Here is a 27943-nt window from a genome sequence, read left to right as displayed (position 1 = left end):
GCAGGAATGAATTCAAAACGTTGGGTGGGATTTCAGAGCTTTATGGCACCTTGCAAAATCTTACAGTTGGCTTTAATAGTCGTGCATTTCAGTCCATGATTGATTATATGCTCTAGTCTCTTTCCATCTGGCAGATGTCACCCAAATGTAGTTTAACTTGCCGGTTAAACTCATTCTTGTGTTCGTTTTCTGGCAAACACTTCAAAACGTTAGTCTCTACTGAATGTGCTTATGAAACATCTGTTAGCTTTGCTTGGTGCAGGTTTTTTTTTAGGGAAGGTGGGTGGCAGAGGTGAAAAGGGGTTGTTGATACCGCCTGGCTTTAGGCATACAACCTAAACTACTGACTTCAGCCAACAGAGATCACGTTCATAGGCAGTGGAGAGCCGCTGGACTAGGAGTCTACCTGCTGAATGGCTTCATTGCAGTGAATCGTTGTCTGGAGGTGAATACATCTGCCCATTGTGTAGCTTAACACAGACCGAGTACCATTTCCGTCCTCCTGCATGGTTAACTTGAAATAATCAGAATATTTTAAGGCTTTGAGGTGCCCAGCTCCAGCTGATGGCACTGTGTGTTTAGCACTTGTGAAAATCCAGCCTGATAATTTCTAAAAGGAGCATCCAGAATAGGGTGGAACAGAGGAAATAAAGGTGAGCGTAACTGTAGGCATCTACTTCTATTACTGAAAAATACAGTTGGTATATTTGATGTCAAGATAAAAGCATATTTGCAAAATGCTGGATAATAGAAAGCACAACTCTACACAGCCTCTTGAATCCTTCTCTGATGCTTTAAAGCTATTTGTGATCTACTCATTTGGTAAAAGTGAATAAGATGATTACACATGGGTGCGTGTGTGTATGAATATTGCAGTGCTTGATTGCATTTTACTGTCCCTACCTGGGAAATAGTCAGGGATGTTAATTAAATATTAACTAACTACTGGGGATCTCTTGCACTGTCGTTCACAATCAAACTGATTACTGGGATTCATGGGGATCTTTAGCTGTTGGTAACGATGAATACTAATTAGCAGCATAGTATTGCACAGAGTGCCAAGCGAGGAGCAGGAGCATATGTTTGCACAGCAGCTAACGCGTACTTTTTCTCACCCCTTCTCTTAGATGCTGCTGGATCAGATATTGTGATTAACAGATAATGTGGAAATGACTTTGTCCTCCATGCAGCAATTGAATGTACAACCAGAATCTTGGTAAGTAAGCATCTCTTTTTCTGAGAAGTTATTTAATATTGGAAATGAGGGGGAGTTGGGAGAGGGGGAATGCGTCTGCTAAATGGCAACTCTCTTGGTTTATTTTCATGGTGATGAAACTTAATGAACTACAGGAAGAGATCATAATTTTGTTGGCAGCAGTATAAGGGCAAAGCTAAAAATTGTCACATCTGATGATTATCTTTGGAGCAAAACATAAAAAACCATTAGGGATAGACATCTGGAACAGATGCAGGGAGATTACACTGATGGCTCAGAATCTTAAATTTCCCTTGAAGAGTACGTAAAGTAGGGAAAAGCTTCTTTTCAGTCAAGAGACAGTACGTATTTTTCTGACTAAACCACCAAGTACTTTGCATTGGGATCTCTTTGGTATATCTCTTTGAAAGGTATTTGTAAAATGTCATGAAAGAAGTTTGTGCAGAAGGCCAGCTACATTACAAAGTCAAGTAAGGTCAGAGTTGTCAAAGGACAAAGAAATATAGAATGTATAATAATGCAGCAATGGTTCGTGAAGTGATTAATTTGTATTTTATTTTCCCCAAAGTGTCTTTACCTAAGTCTTATAAAATGCTTGCTTTTTAAATACAGTTCAGTCCTGATTTTTCATGGAGTTTAACTTGGGAGTAACCAACCTATTCACAGAAGCTAATATATACAAGAGTTGAAATCCTGTCTCCGCTGAAGTCAAGGACAAAACTCCCATTAACTTCAATGGGGCCAGGATTTCATTTACTATGTTGCCCAGTAGACCAGTGTGGAACAAAACCAGTTGCCGTAGGGATTTTTAATATGCGGCTGACTCAGTTGAACAAAAAATGTTTTACTTGTCTGACATTCAGGTAAAATCATGAACGTACTGAACTTTCTTTTGCCAACTGCATTCTGGATATCTGTTAAGATTATGTGACACACATTCTGCTCTCAGTTGTGCTGGCTAAAAAGGGAGAAAAAACAGGCCCAATCAGATAACTGCTAGTGAAAATTTGCTGGGAAAATAGTTGTGTTTTTTTCTTCCAGGTCTTTTCTTTTATGCAGGGAAAAACAGGTAGTAAAACAATCTCCCTAGACTTTTAGCTTCCTCTTTTTTTTTTTTTTTTTTTTTTAATGCAAAGAGAAAGCAGATGCCCAGGAAAGACAGCAAAATAGCTGAAGGTGGGAATTCAAAGCCGGGAGTAGGACAGGAAGAATATATTTCTCCAGAATCTACTGCCATATCCAGTTTTGCTCAGTATAATTTCTTGTCATGTTTTCTTTCTGAATCATTTCTCCTTGTTGGTAGCAGGTCTAATTTAGCCTAAAGTCCAGCAATAAGCCATACTTGCCGGGTGGCTCCCCGGCTGCTCAGAGCAGCTAACAAAGCCTTCTTGGCTCTGGCATGTGTTTCTACTTTAGAAGCTGCAAATTTAACCTTTGGGTCTCCTGCACTCTGGGACTGAGCAACAGAGTGGCTTAGATACAGAGGCCGGTGGGGCTGACCTTAGTGTACCCTGAACTTGGCTAAAGCCAGGAGTATGCCCTGAGCTCAGTGTTAGTGAGGCACAGAGGGCTGTTTGTAGCTGTTTTCTTGCATATTTTTGTAAGCAAGTCACTAATGGTTAGAGTATTGTGCTTTATGCTGGGCTAGTCTGTATTTACATCTGCTTAAACCACATAGATGCTGCTAGCATGCCCCAGGCTTTTCCCTATGATTCCAGGAAGAGCTGAATCCAAAATATTGTTTTACCATACCTGTGTGTTATTATCAGTTGCAGGCAGCTAATGACCACAACAGTCTGTCTCAACAGGGGAGCTTTAAGGACCACAGAGGTCAGTTTTTGACAGCTTAGTTTTCCTAGCTGGCCAGTAGCCACCACGCCTGGTTCACTCGGGGGCCAAATCCCGCTCCTGTGTGCAGGGCTTCCTGTTTATAATTTCCCTCCACAGACTCATCATCCTGCTAAGGTACTTGTGGAGGGTGGAACTAGCTCCGACTGCCAACCACTGCCTTCACTGCTTCAACTGGCCTTAATCACTTTCTCTATGTGACACCCAGATGATCAGAGGACGAGATTGTCAGCCACTTCTGTTAGCCAGAGAAGCCAGAAGAGGGATTGTACCAGGAAAACCATCTGAATTCACAACAAGAATACGTAAGATAAACTAAGATACTTCCTTCACTCGAATGTGCCCCTCGTTCAAGCTCGCTTAACGGATCCTTGGCAGTAAATCAAGGCTTAGGCCTGCCTGTGTAAGAAATTCTTCTCTGCCTAAACTAAACTAATGATTGCTAGACTGTTCTGATACTGAATGCAAACACGTTGGAACCAATTTCAGCCTCTGGGGTAGCTTTGGATGCCTACTTTAAACCAAGACTCTTTAAACGGTTTAATATGTATTTCTACTAGTAGCTAGCACCGGTCTAACTACATGGATTTTGCAACAGGAGAGCAACTCTTTGTAGCTGAGATGTTTCCTCTGAGCTCTGTCAGATAGTTATCTGTAACTTGCATGCCTGAGCACCTCCTGCCATGACTAAGTGGCTGCACATCCTGAAAGGGAATAAATTTTGGTATGTGAGTTTTGTGGTTTACCTTGGAAGAAAACAATCCTTTCACTTGCAGCTAAAAGCTCTCTAACAATAAGGTTCCTGGAGTGCTAGAGGCCATTGTTATGAAAAATGACTTAAACAGACGTGTTTTGTGGAGATTCCTTCCCCAGTCCCATTAACCTTTTGCATTAGAAGAGTTGACAGTACCTGCTCTGGAGTTTTTTGAGAAAGAATAGCCATTGAACCTCCTGCCTCTTCAGTAGGATAGTCAGGAAACTTGCCTATGATATGCCTGTGTGAGAAACAAAAGATAGAAAAGGAATTAAAATCCATAATTTTTCATCTGGTTGACAAAGATGCTAGATGGTGGGGAAGCATACCCTCCCGCACCTCCTATGCAAAACCAGAGTGCCACATTTCCTTCTATGACAGTGGCTTCTTGTCCAGTAAATTCATTTAAAATGGTTACTAACCCATGGCTCTTGTCCCGTGGCCCACCAAACACTGAAAGGTCTCAGGGAATTTCTTAGGACTGCACATCACTTCACAGCTGAGGGACTTAGCTTAAAGTGTTTACCTTTATAGCTCTGCTCTAAACATCTAGCTTTTTTAAAAAAATCATTTTATTTAAATCAGGTTTTGACCTACCAATTCCAGATTGTATTTCTGTGTGAGGATCTCACCCTTCAAAATTTCCAATGTACTTGCACAATTAGGTGCTGATGGAAGCTGAGGAGGGGGCAATGAGGGGCTTTGTGGTAAGGTTTTGTGGATGGCATGGATAACCCAGGGTACTTCCAGACCTTTCAGAAAGAGATTAAAAGATATAAATAATATAAATATTACAATCTAAAGGCCATTTATATTGATAAGAATGTTCCACTTCTTTCACTTTTGTAGCTTTTTGGATTATATCAGTAAGACTTTCTGTTTGTTGGGTAATATCAGGAAGATTTTTTGTTCCAAGGAAAATTCTGACACTGCAGAAAAATCCTTGTGCTCCTTTCAAACAGAATGGTAACGTTTCCTCTAAATGTAATGAGATCTCCCTTGAGAAGAAAATAGCTCAGAAAGGTCAATGTGATTCATAAAAATGGCTTTCATATTTTTAAAACAACTGGCACCTTAAGGGATTTTCCTAGTCTACTGTTAAGCACTAGACTCAATTTTAAACCGAGAACCTTGGAACAGAGCATCAGTTATGTTTCTATAGTACCACGTGTACAGTTTGGATCCCTAGCTAGTATTAATGTAACACAAATTACCAAAGAATAAACAAACATTCATCTGTGATTGTAAGCTCTGACCTGCATGTTCAACAATTACTAGTTCTATATGCAAACAGATGCAAAACTTTGGTCACTGCATTCCCAGAAACCAGCTTCCATGAACAAAGGGATGTCATTGTTAGTGCATTTAAAAAAAAAAAAATCTAGTAAGAACGGCGTTTTGGCCTCAAAAACCTGCATCATCTAGTTTATTTAATGTTAGATCATGCTTCATTTTTTACAAACAGCCAGAAAATAGCTCGATTTTATGTTAAATGCAATCTTGTTTTAAATGCTGCCACAAGTCTGGCTTACAGCAACAAATTTCTCAAAATCTGATAGTAAGGCTGTTGCTACTTTACTAATGCCAGCTGGGAGGAAAGAAAGGCAATATGCACTGCGGGTGAAGAATCAGTGTGGAGTCCGCCGCCCACTGAATGTGGTATGAGTGCCAGCTTTCAATATTTATTAGTGTTACATTTGGTATTTGTATTAGCTTTTCACTTTTAAATCATTTACAGCTCTTGGAGATGGAAATATTTACCCTTTGGATGTGTATGCTGAGTGTATATCTGAGTGCTGCAGAAATTCTATCAAATTCTCAAATTTGGAAGTGGGTTCCAGTTTGTTTATAGCTTGTGTTTTGTGTGATGCTTCCGCTTACAGCTGGTACAGCTGTTTGGGATGACATGGCTCATCTCATCTTTTTGTAGCAGCTACAGCAAGCGCTTATGTTGAAAAATAACTTGAGGTGCAGAGAAAGGAATGCCAATCTTCTCACACAAGTGGAAGAAAAGTGTCAGCCATTTACTAACCAGTCAGCTGTCTGGGGACTGGGTCTTCAGTTGAGGGCAATGCACAATGTAAGTTCCCATGGTCGCCGGTGACCTGAGAGCAGACAGCTACCACACGTTTCAGCCGTGCTAATTCTTCAGGGACGTCTGCTTTTTTCTTTCTGGACTTTGTCCTTCCCTGCGTACTGTTGTTTAGCATATCAATCGCTGTCCGATGGTCGGGCAGTAGTATTCTTAAGTCTCGCTTCTCTATCTGACCTCTTGTGGGTTTTCCTCTTTCTCTTCTAGGTTTAAATGACTACAACTTCAATCTTGCAATGCCTGGAAAGCATGCACATGCATGACCCTTATAGACAAACTCCTCTCTTTGTGAAACCCTCTGAGTTCAGAGGTTAAAACAGGGATTCATTTGGCCTGTAAATCTGTGCAGAAAAATGCAGTCATTGATCTTCCTGGTCAAACGTCCATTTAAAATGTAATGAATCTCAATTTTCATTCTCCATTCACCTTTTGGCAGCATTCTACTCAAAGAGTCATCACAATGGGTTGTCTGACGCATGTGTCGTAAGATGCTAATTTGGATTCAAGTAGATATAAACTTCTGTTTTGTATAAGCTTGGTTTATAGTTGTTGATAATGACAAAACATCGGGATAAAATGAGCAGCCAGCATGCACTCCGTGAACAGCCAAGGATATTCCTGTATCTTTGTTCCATCAGGCTACACACCATCTACGGCTCGAGGATTCCTTCAGGCATGTCCCGTGTTGAACAGGGAACAGCTCTTGAACTAGGAGGACCTTCCAAACACGTGGAATGACGTTGAGCTTGCTTTAAGGTAATAATTGTTCGAATAATTTTAAACTGTCATACCCTTTTGAAACTTCCTAGAAACTGAGGTATTTATGATTAAAGCCAGTTTAAAGCAGTAATACTGAAATAAAATTAATCCAGGTGGTATAAGAACTCGTTCCAGACTTGAGGCTAGAGTGCTACTTGGTTTTGCTGGAGCCAGGAGCTCTGGTGTAGAGGAGGGCTTTATGGTTGGAAATCCTTCTTGGTTCCACCTATGTGGCACTAATGGCACAACAACGCTGTAACCCAAAACTTACAGAAGATGGAGCTGCAGAGGTTCCCACAGTCAGCAACTAGGCTGAAAATTGAACCGGGGAGCAGAAGAGCGTTATACCTGTACCTGCCTTGTTCGTCGACTCCAAAAGTTGCGTTGCAACTACAGTCGCTGTACGGCAATAGCCCATGAGGGATCACTGAGTGTGAATTTCAGACTGGTGGTTGTTAGATTGCTCTCTTGGTTGAGTGAAAAAAGGAAACTACTTGGTCTGCATTTCCTCTAATCTGCCCAGCGTTTATTTTCGATATTCGTAGTACTTTGACACTTTCTTTGTACATCAGTCGCTATACCTAGCTGACGGATTACCCACAAAGTTCACACTCCCTGATGCTTTCTCTGCATGTCACGGGGAAAAGGCAGCACTATGCAAAAACTAAACTGGTGGTCAGGAAAGTCTGAAAGTCTTGTTGCATGTTGACGGGGAGAGGAGACTGTAAAAAGCTTAAGCTCTTGGTAAGAGGAGTATTGGAGTGTGTAATATATTTGAGACACATGGTACATGTCAGAAACACCTGGTTTTGAGGCAAGTCAAAACTCAATGAGTCTGTTACTTATTATTGTCTCAACATTTGTAAGGGGGAAAAAAAAAATCCAATTGTGCTTTTCCAGCATCTCATAAAAATGTGCAAATGCCAGAACTGGAAGAAGCAACTCTTATTTTCAACACGATTGCTTCAGTGGGGGTGTTGACAATGTGTTAAGGACTGCAAGCAGCAGCAGAAGCAAATTCTATCGTAACCATCAGACTTCATATGGAGGATGCAGTTCTAGTAAAACCGTTTGCCTAAATGAACAAATGAAACTTGTAAAAAGTATGGCTGTTTGGTAGGACCGGACTCGGTGGCTGCACAGAAATTGAATAAGGTGAGATGGAAGGGCAGGACTAGGAAGAAACCTCCACCTTGTGAGAAACGGCAGCAGTAGTACCCCAAGGAAGCCCTTATAGACGACAGACCCTAAAGCCTACAGGCAAGGAGCTGAGGATGGTGACCTGCTCCCTGCTGTGTATTCACAGGCTGCTGAACAGAAACTTGTGTTTGGGAGCCTTGCTTGCACTGCTGCAAATCAAACTGAGTGCCAAACAGTTCACAGTAGGCAAAATACCTTTCTTTGGGTGAGAGCCACTGCTTTAGCAGAACTCCTAAATGTTTCTGTGCTGTGGAGGACATTGCTGAAGAAGGGACCTTTAGAAACTGTGGCATGTGAGAAATGCATTACTTTACTGGAAAGCAGTGAAATCCTGTCAATGGGAATGTAGCATGGGTTTGGTAAACAGCTTTACAGAAAAGCTATCTAACTGGAATGAATAGGGGCCCTAAATCTGAATCAAACCAGCTCAACTGGAAGAGTAAGGGGATGAACAAAGATGGAGGAGTGAAAAGAGATGTTCTTCCACTCCCAGTGAAGAAAGAAAAGGATCTAATAAGATTCTTGCGCTGTTTCTCAAGTTACATTCTGTTCTTTGGTTCACTGTTACTGCTCCCCCCTTTTCCAAACTTATTCCTCTTATAATAACTTAGATCTGTCAAGTGTAATTGAAAAAGAATGATCTTTTATGGTCTGCAATGCAAACCCTTTTGTCTCCGATCGCGTAGTTCTGGCTCTTCTGGGCTCAATTTTTGTTTTAGTGCACAACCCACATAAATTGTCCAGGTTTTAACTAGGTTCGAATGGTTCTTTAACATCTCCAAATCACCACCAGGCTTGGTATGAGTCGGTGTGATTGGCAGCCTCTGCTGAAGTCTCTGCTCAGCACCGAATGCTGTGGCACCTCAATTCTGACCTATAGGATAAATTCCTTGTCTGTGTGATGACCCTACACTGGGCTCGTCTCATCGGCTGCTTCCTCCCGCCCTCATTTCAGGAGCATCACTGTTTTTTTCTTAAGTGTTTTCTCTCTATTCCACATTGCTTTAGGGATGGTTATAGTTAAGGCTAAATATGGCTGTTGATTTATGAGAACACACCATTGATTTAAACATTTTGTCTGGTAATAGACTCAACAAGTTACTACCTACTCCGTTCTCTGGCATGATTTTACATGTGTTATTCTTTCTTTTTGGCCATGGCTTCTCTAGCTAATTGCATAAAAGGCCTTGTCAGGAAAAATAAAAAATTGTTCCTTGGAGGAAAAAGAGGGCTTAACTCTTGCCAGGGTAAGAAAGGATACGGGCTGCGTGCAGAAGAAAGGGCATGAACGATGGCCCTACGCTCTAGGCGGAGGGACAGCAGAGTGTTCTGTGCACAAAAAGGAACAACAACAAAGCGGAGGGAACACTTTAAAGAAATAAACCCATCGTTGTTTTGTAGTTCTTGCCTGTTTCTGTAATCCCACCTGACGTGGGTTCTCTCAAACTACTTAAATAGCAGTGTTGGTTTATTTTAGGTGTCTTTGCGGCATTTTCTTTCCTTTTGCGTGTGCTTTCTTTAGCTCTTTGAAAACCACTTCCAGAAAAAATAACCCACGCAAATATAGCATTACTTATAAAGCAAGATTAATTTCCACAGGCTTCTTATCTTTAATGGGTTTGGACACAGGCTTATTACAACTTATGTTTTATCTAAGGTCCTGATCCTCCAAGTGTTTGCTTGTCTGTGCGACTGTTATGTGTGTAAGCGATTCAGTGGAGTGAGTTACAGGGAGAAGTGTTTGGAGGATTGGAAATTTTATTGTTCTGGATAAATAAGCGACTTTAAAAAAATTAAGATCAAGTGTTGTGAGACCAACAATATGCAAGAAGAAACATTCCCATGGAGGAATGAGTGTGAAAGGTTTGTGGGGAAAGGTGATATCCTTTATGACAGTAACTCTCGTAATCAGAAACAATAGATGGTCTTTTGGGTACCCAATGCCTGCCTTGGATCTGAAATGGTAGAAGTGAGCTTCAAAGCCAAGTAATAGTTGGGAGCAGTTGTTGGAGGGGACAGACCTAAATGTGGAATGTGGTAATTCTCTCTGATAGTTTTATTACATGTAGTATTATTGGCCAGCAAAGGCAGACCTTTGGCTGACCCAGTACAGTTGCTCTTAAGCTTCTTGAGTTCTTACAGTTAAATAGTTTGTTCTGCTTTGTCATAAAGTTATTTTACCTTTTCAAGGATCCTCCTGGTCTTTTAAGGATAGCAACAGGTAATTAGTGTACTGGAAAAAAGGGAATCTCTGTTCCCCTTCAGACAGACTGGGGCATGAGCGTTCTCTGCCAGGACTCCTGGTTATCCTGCCTCCTGCTGTAAACTAGAGGGGAAAAGGATTTTTTTTGACCTACTGTTTTATTCAAAATTCTGACCAAAACTATTACTGACTTAAAATGGCAGTAGCTTTTCTCCTTGAAATGAATCGGACACACGGGAAGGTAGCACTGCTAAGTTTTTGAATAGCAATAACAGGCAATATGGGCATGCATGATGCCAAGGAGAAACAAAAAGGTTTACTTTACAGTTCCAATATTAGCTTAAACTAAAAAAAAAAAAAATCAGAACAAAAATTTGGCAATATCAACACTCACAAAATGTTCTGGTACTGCTGATTTTGCACATCCCTCTCTACCCCTAAGAAAAGATTGCAAAAAGTTTTCTCAGAGCTCAAATCTGAATTAACTCAGGAGTGGGAGAAGTCCCATCCTGACATAAGTAACTGAACTGTTTTCAAAAGTTAATTACACCCAACCCATACCGAAAGCTTAGACAAACCTAGAGAAAATGAGTATTAAATTGATCCACCATGGCACGGAAATGGAAATAAGATTAAAGGGACTGGAAAGCAGATTCCTATAAGGTTATTTAGGTTTTTTGGCCCGACTCCTGCAATGCAGAACAATCTTGGGCAGAGCTGCTGCTGAGCCTGGTGTGAGGCTCTCTGCAGTAACGGTGAAAGCATCTCTTGGTGGTGGACGCAAGGACACCTGGATTGTCCCCTCCCTGCCCTTGGAGGGGACGGTTTCTGAGCTCGGAGCAAGGCACGTCATGTTGTCACAGCAGTCTCTAGTCTGCAGCATTTCTACCAGTAACTGCCTTGTTAGCGAGGAATTCATCAAATTGACTGTACGTACTTGTGTTGGGGTAAAATCTTGCTTATCAGAAACAGGCCTGAGAGAACCAGAAATCCTGCCTTTTTGCTTCTCGGACAGCTACAGAACAGATACTGACATCCAACACTGCACCCATGTTTTGCTTCTAGGTCTATGCTTCTTCTAGTGCCTGTCCCTCCGTTTCGGACTTGTTCTTCATCCCGCGTTTACCAGAGCCATGAAGCAGGCTATTTTCCTCCAGGGGCTGCCTCGGAAGGTGAAGGGCTGCTCCCCCTTTTTCAGAGTCAGACTGTCCCTAGGCTGATTTCCAGTGTCAGCTTCCTGTTGACTGTCTACAGCCTTTCGAGGAATGCGATCCTGTCAACCCGGCTGTAAGGAGAGTGGGTTGAGCAACCCTTCCTGCAGAGGAAGAACTCCCCTCAGGGCCCAGCACCGTGTCTGTGGGACTTGGCTGATGGAGTAAGGAGTACTCCGGAGCACACAACTCTCATTAAACTCTCATCTGTTTTGATTTTCTTCTATCTTTCCATTCTCCTTAGAGTGAGGTCAAAAATACAGAAGCTGGCTCAAAGAAAGGCCAGGTCAAATTCCCCTTGCATTTACCGAATTCCTTACCTTTGGTCAGCTTATCCTGCCTTCACAGAATGCCGAATCCTGACTCAAATTGGCAATATTTCCTGTGCTTAGTATTAAACTTAAGAGACTGAAACAATTATGGCCAGTTTTAAGCAAGATTACTTTAACTCGGACTAGAAGCTTTGCGAGAATAGCTTTCCTGCAGAGTCAGCCAGAGGGAATCAACAGTACTTTATTAACACAATATGAATTCTGCAAAGAGGAAAATAAAGCATGCAATTTTTGTAGCAAGGCCAGCCAAAAGAAATAACTTGCCCTCCAACATCACAAGTTTCTTTGGGATTTGGAATGAAATGAAGTACAGAGAGCATTTTGTCTTACCGGATTTGTTTATGAGAAATTTGAGCAATCGCTTTTGCTTCTAGAAGTCAAGGTGTTAGCGAAACAAAATGCACCTCTATGGAAGGGAAAGCAGGCTGTAAACTGGGCATGGCTGCTTTAAATTGTTTTGCCATGGCCCATCGCTTTAACCTGAAGATAATGCTTTGGGGCAGGTTGAGAAATGGTGCCCTGGACAGGTCACCCACCTGGAAAAGTGCCACTCACACCCGAGCTCTGTGTCAGCTCTCTCAGGACTTTGCCCTCCTCCTTGTTCTGAAATGGTTTGGCATATGCTGTATTTCTTCTGCCACCACCTGACTGTGAAAGGTACTTGAAGTATTTCAAGGGTATTAGCGGTATTAGCTGATTAAAAACTCTCCGAAATGACTGCGCTCTCCCTGAACCTATTGCTCATATGCTGGATGGATAGTTGTATGTATGCATAATAAATTCAACGCACTTGGGGCACGTCAACCTCCCTGCATGTGCTATGCAGCATATGCACCCTTTATGGGTGTCTGGAAAACTGGGGACTAAGAGCCTGAAAATGAACAGAGAAGCTTTGTGCTTTGATCTACCCTTATTTAAATACTGGAATAAATACAGCACGGCATGTAAGAGTAATATGTAGCCTTTTGTGTCAGTGGCTAAAACAACCCAGCTGACCTGATGCAAGCGTGGCAAAATGATATGGTTCTGGTTTGCAACTACTTGCATTCTTTCACAGTGGGATGAAGACGGGTAAATCTGAGATGATATTGAAGGTGGCATCAGACACATTTCAGTAGCCAGATCTCTGTCTGCCTTATGTCTACGGTATCAATGTAGAAATACAGTCCAGTCTGGCATAACTTTAACTTGCCTTGTTTTTTGCTTCCCTGGATTAAAATGATCTGTATGAGCGTACTGTCCTTTTCAACCACTATATCATGGCTGTCCCATTCATGGATCACTGTGCCTCTGACCTGCTGCCTGCCCATGATTTGACTTTAAGCGTTTGTAAAGGACAATGTGTAATCAGCATCTGTCAGGCATCACATTACTGCTTGGGAGAGTGGCTTGCTACTTCATTTAAGACCACTATCGTATAGCTGTGCTAATGGCACTACTTGTAGGTAAGACTGCACTTCCTTGAAAAGCACTTGTGATGCGGAAGAAAGACTTCAGTGGGGAATGAGAAGCTGAAAATGGCACATAGTATGTTCTTAAGTTTTAAAGAAGGCAACCAGATATGCTGCTCTCTACTTCGCTGCTGCTAACGTTCTTGTCCACTTCAAGAGATCCAGTTCTCTGTGGTTTGCATGAGTGTTTAAATGAACTATTTAATGATAAATCTGAGGCAATTTCATGCATATGAAAGCAGTCACAGTGCTTGATTTTTCAATGTTCATCCCAATTGGCTTGTGCAGCCTTATTTGAATAAATCACAATCAGGTGTACACAGAGTGTAAAACCAGGAAAAAACTGAGACTGATATTGAAGAATGTTGCAGAGAGTCCGTATGTAAAGTTAGAGATATTTACATGCTCCTGGTCAATGCTAATAACTAAACTGCTCAGTAGTAAGAAAAATAATTTAGAATCTCTGCTTTGGCAACTTAAAAAAGTGTGAGAAAAGGAGACACATTCCAGATGAGCTCAATTACAAACCAGTGTCAGGCTGGTATTAAGAGCATCCATTTATCAACAGTGTTAACTGAAAAACCCAGTCATCTCTGCAGTCTGAGACACACATTGTAATGCCTTGAGATGCCAAGTTCATTAACCCTCACCTTTTAGTTTTGCGAAAGAAAAATCGGAGTGCTGTATTTCTGTACATGTTTGGTGCGTCTCTGGTGTATGACCTATAGTCTCCTTAAATTGGCTGAAAATGTGGACGATCTTAGAGACCGATAAAGAATCGAGTCCTTTTGTAGGACTCTGGCATTGCCTCTCTAAATGACTGAATTCTTCTGTACGTGCTACTCAGTGGGATGCGCTCAAATTTAATCAATTATAAGCACAAAATGGAGCTGCCTTTTTCTTAAATTATTGTTCATTTACTTGATTGCTTAATAATGTGCTTTTTAAGCTTCTCTTTGGTAGATGGGGCCAGTGCTGCAGAGAGTTGCTGGCAATGTGGCAGAAGAGGCAGACACCTGGCTGGAGACCCAGGGACAGGCATGGGGATGGCCTCTGGGAAGTTGGAGCTGGACCTGCTGCCCACTCTTGGTAGAAGCAAAGTGCCCAAATGTTAGTAATTTCCTTTTACCGAAGCGGTGTAACAGGTAAGGTGGCGTGGGAAGCGCAATTTGAAGGTTGAGACTTGAAGGGCTGGTTTACTTACTTGCTAAATCTTAGGGCTCTTTTGTATTTTTTTCAGTACTGGAGATCTAAATGTATTGCTTCACAGGCCTGTGTAGAGGATCAGTTGTCTGGAATGGCCTTATTATAGGATAGCAGAGCTCCCTCAGGCAAAGAATGTAAAGATTAGGTTTGGACAGGAATGAAATACAGGCATATACGTGGGAGAGGCTACAATCAGCTGCTCCCACCTTCGCTCCCGCTAGTTCCCAGGCCTCCCGCAATTGCAAACCTTGCAATACATAAAGAATAAAACCATGCATTATACATGATTTCCCAGAAGAAGATGAAGGTGAAACGATATTTTGGGCATAGTGTTACCCCCTCTGTAGCAGCTGTGAGAGCTGAGCCAATGATGGGAAGCACATGTATGCAATACGAAAGATGGCAGAGCTCCGGCTCTGGAATTTGTTCCCCCGGAGCAATTGTATTTTGACTTGGACTACTTTGAGGACTCCTGCAGCTACCCAGACTGCAGCCTTTGACTTATAGCCACGCTTTAAGCCAGTATCTTCAAAATTGGTTGCTGGATTAGACGCTTTCCAGAAAAATCTGCAGGAAAGTGCCAGTCTCCCTGTGTGATGGGGAATACAAAACAAGAGCGTAAACTTCCTTTCCAAGCCACCAGAGGATTACTGAGTCAGTAAGACGCTCTAAGAAGAGAGAGGGGAGTATTTGAACAGATTTTAGTTAAGGGTAGTGCAGTTTCCTGGTATTACACAAATATCTCAGTAAATACTGAACCAGCTCTTTTATGGTTCTACGCTCTTTGTCCAAGTCAAACAATACTGTATTTGGTACGGTGTCTTACTGAATGGTACTATGTTGACAGAGTTATTTTGTACAAGTAGAGCCTAAGGAGAACTAGCAACCCGCCTTATATGCACTGTTAAATGTCTCTTATTCAGCCTAGGATGGTAAGCCTTAACACTGCTCTTGCATAAGTCCTAAGGATGCCTGACACAGCAGACAAAACACAGCTAGTTTGTGATGCTAATAGCTGGGTGTGTTTAAAGTAAATTACTATAAATAATTAGATTTTTCTGTTGTATCTGCACAGGACTGAAATGCAGCATGACTTAAAAGCCCTGGACTCTGACCTGGATAATAAAAACAACCTGCTTGATGGAGTCTGACTAATCTCCCCTGTGCTGAAATTCTCAGTAAAACTGAAACATATTGACTCTGGAAGGAATGGATGAGACTCGGGTTTCAGGCAAGTTCTTGTTCTGCCACAGAAATACTATCTTCAGACCTTTTCAGCGTTGAGTCGAGATTCAATCCAAGTACAGGATTTGGATGGCCCAACTTTAACACTAAGTTTGCATTGGGAAGACTTTGCCTAGATGCTTACCAAACCATGCAGCACGCTGCCCACCTAACAAAGGGGTAGTCTGGTGCTCTCAAGGGAAATAATCAGCTCGGAGAAAAAAATATGCCTTGCTTCATGTGCCCTTGACATGCTTGCCCACCCTGGGATTGCAGTCGGTGTACTGCCGTCTCCTAGAGCCTGTACCAGCTAGTCCGTATGGAGATCTAGAGGCTGATGGGACAACCTGCTTCTGCTGCCTGTGTCCTTCTCCCCCCTCAGCTGCTCATCATTTCTGCTTAACCCTACTGGAATTTGCCTTATGCCCCAGACTGAAGGGCATAAGCTCATTCTATTTAAAGGCCTCTGGATGTTTTATTAACCACCTAAGAACCTACTTTCACTGAAGCTGTGCTCTCAACCTTAGTGGTACCTTACGGCACCTGAGTTTGAGTCTAATTGTGTATTTGACATTTGACTCAAGAAGAGATGAGCTGTTTTGTCCGAGGTGCGGGTGAAGGGAGGGCAAGGAGAAATGAGACTGGAGGGGAAGTGCTCTTAGTGATGTGGTAGATGTTACACTGGTTTCCAGTGTAAGCCTGGATTTTTCTATGCTAGATGATGCAAGTCTCCTGGGTGTGGAATTCACTTGAAATTCAGCACTTAAGTAACATGTCCACAGTTTGTTAAATAGACATGTTGGCATACTGAAGCCGCAATGCCCTGAATCAGCCTTATATTCCATCAGACACTCTGCTGCTATGGTCCCCGGTATGTAAACTCTGAAAAACCCACTGCCAGTGAAAACAGTGAAACAACTGTATTTCAGAACTAAATATATCTCTTCTCTCTTGTGAGAGAGAATAACAGGCTGTCATTCACAGCCACATTTCCAGCCATAGCTTGCATACCTTCATCCTCTCCATAGTCAAATCTGACTTCCTGAGAATCAAGTCATCTTTTATATATCCACCTGAGCTTGCTTGCTGGCACACACGTTTGGGGACTGTTCTTTTGTCTTTGCCTTGGACACACGTAATATTTTCTACCAGTCTTTGGTTCTAACTGTCTCTATTTTTCAAATTGGTAACTTATAGGGTTTTTTTTTCCCCAGTTACATGCCGCTTTTATCCCTCCTCTTCTGATTCTGCCTCTCCAGCTCCTCGTGACTGTTTCTGCTACCCCTTTGCTCTCCTTGTATCAGTCCATGCCACACTTCTTTTTTTGCCACTTGCCTCCTTTCTTCTTTGCATTCTACAGAGCCAGGGCTGAAAATGCCTTTTCTACCTCCTCTGCTTGCTTCTCCAAAGAGATCGTTCTGTGGAGCAAGGGCTGTAGCTTGGGAGCCACTGCTCTGTGCTTCGTGTTCATTTTTATTCTCCTTACTTCTAAGCTTTTCCTTAGTCTTTCTCTTCCCAGAATATCCCTCAAACACCTCTCCTCTGCCAGCCACTGGCTCTTCAGTGCCTCTCTGTCCCTCTACCAGGCACCAGTGGGACTCCCGATTCTCTCTTCTCTGCCTGTTTCTTGTTCCTGTATCCCAGCAGATCTTCATTTGCTTTGCTTGTTGGAAATGGGGAAGTGGGAAAATTGGTTCTTCCACCTGCTCTGTATTAACTTGCTGGAGAAGATACCTCTCCCTGTCACAGTGGAGTGAAAAAATAGCTGGGCTGGGTCTCTTCTTCTTCCCCTTGGGATTCGTTCCCTTCCTTTCTCATTGATTAGGACTGTGCTATGCTGGTCAAACCAAGAATAGATCAGATGGTGGAGCAGGCCCCTCTGGGCCAAGCATAGTAGGTATCTAGCTGGATTACTGGAACAGAAACCAGCTCTGAGGTGAAAATCAGGCCCCAGTTATCAGTGTTAAACACCCCATTTGTCTGTTTCTGCCTTCAGAAATCCTGTCTGCTGCATTAGGACTCTGCCTGAGAAAGGAATAAAGAAAGTGTAGTGCAGGAGAACTGCAACCTAACACATCCATTGAACAGGGCACACTACTGCAGCATTTTCCAGAAAAAGCCCAATTCAGTCTTTAATACATGTAGAGCTGTATTATAATAAGGTGCTGGCAAGTGCGAGTCCCTGAACGTAACTGACGTTTGTGTCTCTGAATATCTATGACAACAAATAAATCTAATGTTTGAGAAGTGTCCTTGAGAATATCGGGGGGGGGGGGGGGTTGTTGCATTATGTCGGTAATGCTTAGCATTTTCAGACTTTTAATCCCTAAGTGTTACTATAGATAGGTATGAGTACTTTAGGAAAATGAACTAATTAGTTGCAAGATTTTTTTTTCTTGTTTGTAAATGGGACCAACTCCCATTGGTAAGTAATGCTATTTACTTTAGCTGATTCCAGACTTCTAGACACATAAAGGAGTGAATATTTTTAGGAGCTTTGATGCTAAGCAGGAGGCTTAGACTCGAGGTCAATGGACTGCGGGTCACTTTCAGCCATTTCAGGAAGGTAAAAAAGGGGATCTAACCTAAGTTTGTCAGTGTTGCTTCTGTAGCGCTAAAAATCAAACAGTAGGAAGCAAATGAAGCCAGGAATTCATCCTACAGAATAGTGCTCGGGATGGGCATGTCTGTAAGAACAGGGCTAGAAGTGACTAGCGGGACAGGACAGAGCAACTTGCCCTTGTACTAAGACTGTGGTTTTGGTCCTCTCACTTCTTGCTGAACAGCAGCTGTACCACTAAATACGTGGGCTGAGGCTTATTGCCTTGGCCTTACTTGTTGCATCCATTTTACTCCCATGGGCCCATACTGTGCTCTTAGGAATGAGAGAGCGAGAATAAAGAGGTGTCCCGTTTGTATGTGCAGAACTGCACCTATGGCCGTCTCCACACCACACTGCCTAATTTGCTGGAATGGGGACTGTAATGGGGAGGCTATGGATCCCTATAAAATATCTGGAAAAGTTATGCACCAAAAATGGGACTCGGAAAGCCCAGTCGTTGGCAGCACTGCGGGGGAAGGTGGTGCAAGACCTGCTTCCTCTCATCTATCGGTGCCTTATCTGGGGCTTCATGGGGGATGCCTCTCTTGTGTGCTCGAGTATCTGACCACTCTTGTCCCTCTTGCATTCTAACCTCTGATGATTAACCTTGTCTTGGTTCTTGTCTTGCGTGAACAGCTGTGCACTCTCTGCAGTGCACTGGGCAGGGACTGACAGCACCGAAACAGCTGTACTAATTTTCCACTTCTGGTTTTAGCACTTCCCCAGTGTCACTGCCTGACACTATCCATTACAAAGCTCTGTTTCTCAGCTGATCACAGATTTGTCAGGCTATTAACCAGTTGGACTGAAAGTTTACATGTTGAGCATTCAATTTACAATATATAGGTCTGAAAATACTGGCTCAAATGACTCAGGCTTTTCCAAGATGGAGACTAGTTAAAGACATAATTTTGCTTGTGCTAAAAAATTGAAAATGTCTAACTGGACCCATCCTTTTGCTCCCAAGATAGAGAACAAGGAGTTTAATCTTGCCCTTTGGAACAGAAATGTCTTTGCTGTCCTTGTAAAACTCCTACCTCCACAGGCTGAGCTAGTAGGCTCTGGACAATTTTGCCTTTGGTCTACAGCCACCAGAGTGTTTAGAGCTTTACAGTTGAAAACTGCAGAGACAGAAACTGGGACTGAAATGGGGTGGGGAAAAGGTTAAGTCTTTCTGGGCAAAGTGATTTAGAAGCAAGCAGGTTGAGGAGAAAAGTGGAGGAGGAGAGACTGGTTTGAAGAAGAACCATGCTCATTATGGCTTTGCTAATGTGTGACTGTTCAGATCTGAATGAGCTTTTAATGTTGCTAATGCATAATTTATATGCAAGCATGGCAAGAGGTGTGCAATGCAAATCGTGCCTGATGAAGAGATGAATATGTGCTTGCAGATGCTTGAAGTTCTGAGCATTCCTGCAAGATGCTGAGGAAAAGCCCCATCACAGGCAGAAAGCCTATGATTGAGCTTTTCAGCAGAAAAGCCCAAAGTGCCACAGCACTGAAATGAGTTTTCCCTGATCTTGCACTGGTGCTGAACTGCTTGGCGAGCCAAGAGCGTGTGCTTCTGCCTGTCTGCAACACCCTTGAAAAAGCCCTGATGTTGATAAACTTGCTCAGAAACAACAGTGTCGTATTCTATGAATCCCCCTGGAAGTTGATGGGAGTCTGCTTAGAACGAGGACTTAGCTCTGTTAAAAAATATTAGGACCTGACCCTATTTTCAGTAACGATGTCAGTAAGCAAACTATCGAGGAAAGGAGAGATCATTCAGGGAAGATCACTAATGACTTTGTGATTTAAGGTATCTGAATGTCTATCTGGAAGGGAATAATAGCGTTTGGAAAGCTGGTGAAGACGTGCTTGTGTGCAGCGTTGGTGTACTTGGTGATTAAACCGTAGTTCGTGAGGATGACTTATGTTGAAAACCCCTTGGGAAGCTTGATTTGCACCTGTAATATTTTAAGAATCTTCTTTTTGTTCCGTAATTATTTCAAACTTTTGATAGCTCAATGAGCAAAATTAAGGATCAGCAGTGGAGTCCTTTGCATATGTTTTTAATCACTGTATAGAGGCGGCAATCATAAATGGAAGTGTAAATTCAAGAAACCTTACAAAACTGTGGTGATTGAGAAAGCAGAACTAGTGATGTTATCACTGCTTCTCTGGAGGCGTGACACCAGGGTTCAACTGGTCTTACTGTTTCAGATACCTGCCACCGAGATTTATCTGTGTTTCACCAAGTATGAGAAATATATGAATCCAGGGGCTTCCGGCTGATCCCCCCCAAAAGCCATCAAGCCGCCTCCATTAATGTCAGCACACTCGTAAATTTTTAGCATGCACTGAAGTAGGCAACTTCTGCCACTGCACAGAAGCTCCCAGAGGTGTCCCCTGCCTCCTGTAAATCCATGGACACCCAATAAAGTAGATTAACTGCAGATGGACTTAATAGCAGTTGTCCCTCCTTTGGAATTAGAGGGGTTCACACTTTTAAAAAGAGGACAATGTGGTGTTCCCATAAGTGAGAAAGAAGGACTGAAGGTTTGGGTTTTTGTTTTTTTTTTTTTTTTTTTTTCTTTTTTTAAATGGTGTCAAAGCTAGATAGTTGATTTCAATCAATGGGAAAACAGGTTGCAGAACTGTGGGCTCCACTCTCTCCCACCATACACAAACAATCCTCTTATTTATGATAACTTATTTTCCCTCTGTTCAAAGAAACCCTGGTGAGCTACTTGCTCTGGTACTCCTCCGGTAAGCCAGTGATACATTTGCATTCCATTCCCTTGCTCCCTCCAGCCCTAAAGATGTCTGCCAAAATTAGTCAATAGATAACTACTCAGTGGAAGCTTTAAGAATGTGTTAGGAAAGGCTTGAACATTACCCATTAATGTTTACAGCTCCTAATTATGTTAATTAATCAGTCTTAGAGGTTGTCTCACCCGGGAGCCCAAAGGCAGGATTTTAGTTCCCACAGATGTACTTTAACTCGGCAGCACGGCTGCTTGCAGCGAGGAGCTCAGCGTGGTCTAGCTGCCAGAATATTTATGCAGGGTTCTGGACAGGTTTTGCTGCCAGAGCTATGTGCTGTCACGGCTGTGTTGTTCCTGTTGGATTTTGAATCTAGGAATCTAGCTTTGACTGTCTACATGAGGTACAGTCAAACATCTGGGAGCAGGCTGAGCCATGTTCAGGAAGATTGATGTTAAATGGCCTTTTCGCATGGGAGAAAGGCATTCAGAGAGTACTTGTACCAGCACTAATTGTTATGATACAGATATTACTGCCTTTGCAACATCTGAAGTCGTTAGCTCTGTCAGAAAACAGAGGTGAAGCCACTGATAGAGAAAATGGACAGTGTCCCTTCTTTTAATGTTACTGTAGTTTTGCAGGAAGACAAAGTATTCGGGCAGAGGAGGACACCCAAGCCTGTGCCATCCTCTTTCAGAGCTTCATTTCCACAATTCAGAGCTTGTCTTCATCCTCCTGAGGAAAATGAGAAGACTTGGAGAAAAGACACAACCCAGACTGGCTGCAGAAGGATCTTCTACTTGTTTTGTGCTATTCTCTAAAGGATTTGGTTTGTATAGGCTTTCAGTGCACAAAGTACAAGAGGGTAGGAGAAGATATATTCAACTCCAGTGAACAGGTAAGGACAGGAGAAAACTGTGGTGCAGGTACAGGCCTCTTTCCAACTTAGTTCAGCTCATGCTCATCTGGATGAATTAGCAGACAACCACTTATCCCCATTTGCAGAATATCCTGATTTTTACGTTGAGCTCCCAGCTGCTTCTGGCTGGTAGTTTTTGCTCCCGAGTGGAACGTCACACACAAGTGGGCTTGTGAGTCTGTGACAATCCTTTAATGATGACAGGGAAAACAAGTAATGACAATATGGATTAGGTGAAAGAGAGCGGTTCTATAACGCCATTTATAGCGCCCATCTATAAATGGCTCCTGTGGGCAGTAACTCCTGTCTGTGCTGAATATAAAGTACCAGATACCAGAGAGGCATTTTTTGGTAGGTTCCTCCAGGAGAAATGCCCTTGCAGGGGTGGCAGGGAAGAAGGGAATGCATTTTCCAGAGTAACGGAGCATTGTGTGGAAAGAGGACTGTGATTAAAGGGCTGGTGATGTCTCTGGTTGGTTGTGTTCCAAGAATTTCCAGTCCGGAGCTTGCTCTTTAAAGAGAACTGTCTACCATGGAGGTTCATTGCACTAAAACTGGTTATTAAGCTATTTTCCCATCAGCTGTTTTGCAAACTTTTGCCATACTGCGTAGTAACATTTCCAGGTAACCATATTCCTTGGTTACTTGGAAAGCACTTCTGGCAGGCTGAGGGCACGTACGATGAGCCAGACGGGACTGAAAAACAACACAGGTCTGGATGGACTTAGAGCAACCATTCCTCCGAACCAGAGCTGAGGCGGTACGGGGAGGGAGTGCCGCTGCTTGGCACTGCCGAGGTGTCATCTGTCTCTGTCCTGTTGGCAAGACTTCCGTTGCTGATGGATTGCCTGGCAGCTTTCATGCACGTTAACATTAACTTCATAAAAAGCAGTGTGTACAGAGTGTGAAATGCGATACGGGCAGTGCCTGACACAAATGAATACTTTCCCTATTCTGTGGAGTTTCAGTGCAAAACCTCTCTCTCCATTCATCTTCCTCCTGCCTCCTCCTTCCCCACCCCCTGCTACCTAGGGAGCCCCGTGAACAGGCGTATTGGCAGTAAACTCAGCTCCACAAAACAGTCTTGTGAAAAAGGGAAATATAACACGATCACTTCCTATTTCTTTCTCCTTTCCTCTGCATCAAAGCCTGGGCTGGCTGTCAGGAATGTTCCAAATGAATAAATAAAGCGCAGGGACCCCCTGCTTCAGAAGGAGTCTCATTCACCCACCATGAAGCTTGGCCAATTCTTTTTCTGACAGCACTCAAGTCAGCAGGCAGAGCAAGAAGATCATTCAAAGCTAATCAGTAAAGTGTAAACCTATTATGAAAGCACATTTACCCCTTGCCTCCTCCTTCCTCCAGAAAACCAATCCCCAAATCCGTGGGAATAACACATAACGTACATAAAAGTTGCTATTACTTGGATCCCCTGTTATTAGGTCAGCAATGCCACTGATTAAACGCTCCCCAGAGCACTGAGCAGTGGCATATAAATCCTCCAAGAAATTCACGGCGTAATTTGTTACAGCTAGAGGGCATAAGATACATTACAGCAAAGCCTGTGTGTTAGGCTCTCCCCTGTGATTCTTGAGGCTATCTCTGGTAATAAAAACCTCATCTTGATTTCTTATCCTTCGTATTGATTTCTGTCAGAGAAAGACTTTTCTTAGACAAAGATACTACTATATTTCTCTGTATAATAAGGGCATCCTTCTCCCCACCCCTTTATTTATTTTAGGGACGACTCCAAGGAAGATTTGTAATTTGGGAACTGTTGGTATGTACCGTGCGTAAAGAGCGGAGAAGACGACGACGACAGTTTTTGCACATGCAGTGCAAAACCCTAAATGTGAAATTGGAGAAAAATGTTTCTGGTCTGGAATAGTACAGGAAATTGAAACTAAAACCCCAGCTATGCAACTGGTATATTTTAGTATGAAACTCTGTTATTAATGTAATGGCTGGAATCTGTGTGAGTCAAGTGATTAAAATCTAGGCTCAGATGTATATAATCATAGCAACTGTTAATTTTGGAACATTTGTACTCCTGTTCTATGAATCATATAGCTATCTTGAAAAAAGGGAGGCCTGTAGGTATACTGCATGATGCTACTTTAACAAAGCTTTCAAAAAAAAAAAAAAAAAAAAATCTTTTCTAGTATGGTGCATAGGGCCAAGGCCGGATAGAAATCTAGAAAGCTTTATGTGAATAATTTGCAAGCCAAATAAGAACAGCTCCACAGAAGTCAACACAGATAAACAGAGCGATGGATGGTAAGGCTGTGAAATGCACAGTGTTATATCAAAAATATTTTGTCTTCTCTGCAGTGGGAATTGCTATAAGCAACTGGAACGTTTTTGTTTAATCTATTCCTTTGGGTTTTGCTTTATTTTGCTTTTTTAGAACCTATCTTCATAAGAAGCTGTTTTGGATCTTGAAATGACTGAAGCTATGCCTGTTCCCTTGTGCAAAGAAAGTGGTAAATATTTATAGCAGTTCTTACAAGTGGAGAAATTTAATATGTGCTTATTGCTTTTGTAATCTAATAGCAGCTGTGCTGAAAGACGATACCTGCTAATTGTATTTCCTATCATATCCTTTCCCAATTGAAGGATAGAATACAGAAGTTTGGGTTTATTATTTTTAGTATGTAACAGCAAAATTTATTCAAAAGAATTTTTGTTCCCTTTTAGCTATCTGTTTGTTTAATAGACTATGGAAAATGGTAAACTCTGTCAAAAAGTCTAGTTAAAGAATAACTTATAAGCTGCATTTAGCTGTTGATCTCGTAGACTGGCTTAGTAGAGAGCCAAAATATATCCTGGCAGGTAATAATTAATGTAAACCTCGACACTTCAGATCTGGCCGCTGTTCGGCAGGCCAGGCAGAAGCAGGATGCAACTCCTGTTAGATCTGCAGTGTCTCTGGCACGCACCACATGGAAAGCTTGGCTCTGTGTGACACATATGCTTCCCATGTGTAGAAATTTGCTGATTTTTTTTTTTTTAACCTATTTTGGATGCAAGTGAATATGTCTGCAAGGAAAATTATTTTGGCCTCTTACATAGAGGTCTCCTGTGAAGAGCAGGATGGCAGGCAGCTCACTCTGATCCCTCTCACTGCATCCGTAAATCACTGCATCGCTCAGCCAGATTCAAATGAACTAAAATATTGGGTGATGTCCAGCCTTTGCTGAAGCTGATGGCAGCTCTCCCACTGGCTTCACTGGGGGTAGGATTTTATCTACCACACTGCTAAATCACCAGAGTGGCTTTTATCAATGAGATCTGTCTAGTCTTGGCTGAAATGTGCCTTACTGATTTTTAGAGACGATACTGGACAGTTAATTGAAAAGAAGAGAGTAACAGGGAGTATGATCAAACACAGTGCTCTGCCTGCATCGAGTCTGTCACTGCCCCTCTGCCATCAGAGGTGACCCTGCGCTCGGGCACACCACACAACTGCACATGCAGCATTTCTTTAACTGTGCTCTATCAAAATGGTCTGATTCAGCTTAAAGCTGCTTTTTGGTTAATTGTTTTAATATCAGATTGTTACAGATGGGTGGGTAGAGAAGCAGCTCTGTCTGTGGTTATTCTGCGAGGTTGGAGGGGAGCTGTTTTGTCAGTCTCTCGGCTGCAGCACAACAACATGTCTGACGAAAGGCTTATCTATAAGCAGTGGTGTCATCGCTTAACGCTGTGTGGGGGTATATCTTAGTCCCATTTAATATATATAATTACTTGCTCGGGAAAAACATATCCATAAAGCTATCCAAGATCAGTTAATGTGGTGCTTATATTCAAATATCTGCTTTAATCTTTGTTCATTTTTAACTCTAGATGAGATTCAAGACTACTGAACCTGACTAGACCAGACCAGACAACTTAAAGGTTAGCTAAAGAACTCCTTATAACTTGTTTAATCACGTATTTATATGCTGGGATACTGACTATGTCTGCCTGTAGCCTTGAAGTCTCACCTAAAGTTGGGCCCCTGGGCACATCTGGGATGTAAATGTAGCAACGAGGTCCCATTTCACTTGTAAGGGCTACTGAATAAGAAAGCTCAGCATTTACACTCCGCCTTACATCTTCAGAGTATTTCACAGATACATGAGACTGAGGTCGCTTATACATTAGGTAGCAAGGGTTTTGATGAACTGCTCATTCAGCCATTCCTCTCCACCTCCCTTGATCAAACGATGGCTTCGGCTTCCTCCAAATGAGCCTTTGGATTGGTGAGGCTCTTGGTTAGCTCTGCTGTTAAGTGTCTCCATAGAATGGATTTTACTTTTCATAATGTCTCATAACTGTCTTTAAAGAGGTTTATGGCTCAGCTTTATTCTCTGGGAGATTGACTGTTCTCTGCTAATCTCCTATGGAAACATTGCTATTGGTTCACACAGTATTTCAGTTAGTTCTCCTCTAGCTCTAGAGTCAAGTTAATTGGACACGACTGACCTATGTTAGAGAATTACTATTAGATGAGTAATATTAAGCAAAGGAAATAAGAACTTTCTGTAGCTCAGAACATGCTGGGAGTTGTGGGGAGCAGCAGGAAATGGCAGCTCAAGAAGCGTGCAGACCGGGCCCTGGGAACGAGGTTGATTTAGGGAACGAGGAAGTGCTTTGTAATAACTGAGGTTTGTAAAACCAGCACTTCTTTCTAAAGGAGAGCTAGATGGGGGAAAACTATACTAGAGTCTTGACTGTTTATAAGAGGCAAAAGTACAAGAAAGAAGAGAAATAGATTGTGGCAGATGTGTGAAAGTGCTATTTTTGATTGCCCCCCCCCCCCCTTTTTTTTTTTAACTAATGCTACAGTGTCATATACCTACCAAAACCTGATTAAAGTAGTCAAGAAATAGGATTTCATCAGAATGCATTTGTGTTTCCAACTGGAAACTGCATGCTGAAGGCTGGTCCAGTACACTGAAAAAACGCTGAATGATTAATGGACATGACACTAGTCCACAAGACAAATATGAGCGCTGTAACACCACCAAGCAGCTCAAGGCACGAAAACACTGGAAGTGTTTTTGCAGAGCAGTTTTATGCAGAGCAGCTGAAACCTTGCTGCTAAATCCTGGAACTTTTGGGCACTGCTTCCCAATTTACTTTTACATACTAACCCACTGGATAGGGTAAATCCTAGAAAAAATTACCTATATTATAAAACCAGTCTATATTCCTTAGTACAAGGCTTTACAGTATTGCCATATTAAAATTGCCAGTCTTAAAACTTGTTCAGCTAAAGTAAACTTTCCAAGAGAACTATAGGTGTCAGCACTCAGTTTAAAAATGTGTAAGTACGTGCTTAAGTCTACTGAGACGTGAAGTTTCACTGAGATCAGCAGCACTACTTAAGTGAAGTTACATTTGGAGGAGTGTCTTGAAGGTCAGGCCTCAAGTACCAAAGTACTTCAGATTCATATCGGCTGCTGGATAATACCAGCAGCAGGCACCTGGATTGCAGTACCGGTGACGTGATGTGATTTGCTATAGCAAATAATTATACTTCTATCTCATAGAAGACTGCGTTCTCTCTCTTAAACCTTATGTATTCAGACAGGGAAAAAAGTCAGTGTGCCTAAACTTTAAGTATGCTTCTTATTACAAAGCCGGAGCCCAAGCTAACATGCAATCTGAACATGTCCCCATTTTAATCCCTGCGGACCTGATTCTACAGTCAGTTTTTCAAGGTGCACCTCTGATCCCTGCTGGGCTGTGCAAGGAGTGATGCGCTATTCTGGTTTCCCCAATTAGGAGTCCTGCTGTTCAGGGATTTCGTTCTGCAGCTGGGACTGGGATCACCACTCTAAGATGGATTTTGCAATTTGCATGAACTGCAAAATCAGGCTCCTTGGGGCAAATGGACTTATTAAGGGGCAAGCGTTTATCCCTGCTCACCGGCACTCCATGAAACACTGGCTGATCTGATCCTGAAGAGTTTCCTTGATGTTGAGCCCTTCTGTTTCTCTCAGCTTGTCCTTGACGAATACCTCCTCGTGTCTCTCCTGGACCTCACCTTGCAGGGCGTTTGTTTGCCCAGTACGCATCTGTGAAATACTCGTTGCCTTTAAGTGATGAGGAGGTAGGCTCTGGAAACGACAAAAGGTACAAATTAAAAAAAACTTAATATAAACTGGAATGCCAGGTTGACAGTGAATCT

At 42.4% G+C, this 27943-nt stretch overlaps 1 protein-coding gene and 1 long non-coding RNA gene across 2 annotated transcripts in view; one reads left to right on the top strand and one right to left on the bottom strand.

The window, feature by feature from the left end:
- Window positions 1-27943, bottom strand: part of IQCA1 (IQ motif containing with AAA domain 1) — a 110077-nt gene that overhangs the window by 53018 nt on the left and 29116 nt on the right. Inside the window, exons 6-7 of the mRNA XM_072875236.1 lie at window positions 27682-27872; window positions 3975-4059 (exon numbers count right to left, since the gene is read on the bottom strand). Coding sequence (XP_072731337.1) covers window positions 3975-4059; window positions 27682-27872 — 276 coding nt within the window. The remainder of the gene's footprint in view (window positions 1-3974; window positions 4060-27681; window positions 27873-27943) is intronic.
- LOC140657744 (uncharacterized) overlaps window positions 3167-27943 on the top strand; it is an 87232-nt gene continuing 62455 nt past the window's right edge. Inside the window, exons 1-9 of the long non-coding RNA XR_012044467.1 lie at window positions 3167-3369; window positions 6549-6666; window positions 14016-14211; window positions 15348-16367; window positions 23507-23691; window positions 23928-24042; window positions 24173-24248; window positions 25612-25662; window positions 27538-27888. This is a non-coding gene — a long non-coding RNA (uncharacterized lncRNA). The remainder of the gene's footprint in view (window positions 3370-6548; window positions 6667-14015; window positions 14212-15347; window positions 16368-23506; window positions 23692-23927; window positions 24043-24172; window positions 24249-25611; window positions 25663-27537; window positions 27889-27943) is intronic.

This window comes from Ciconia boyciana, chromosome 10, assembly GCF_034638445.1.
Source record: "Ciconia boyciana chromosome 10, ASM3463844v1, whole genome shotgun sequence".
NCBI lineage: Eukaryota > Metazoa > Chordata > Aves > Ciconiiformes > Ciconiidae > Ciconia > Ciconia boyciana.
The sequence above is the reverse complement of the archived record's forward strand: the minus strand, read 5'-3'. Positions and strand labels throughout refer to the sequence as shown.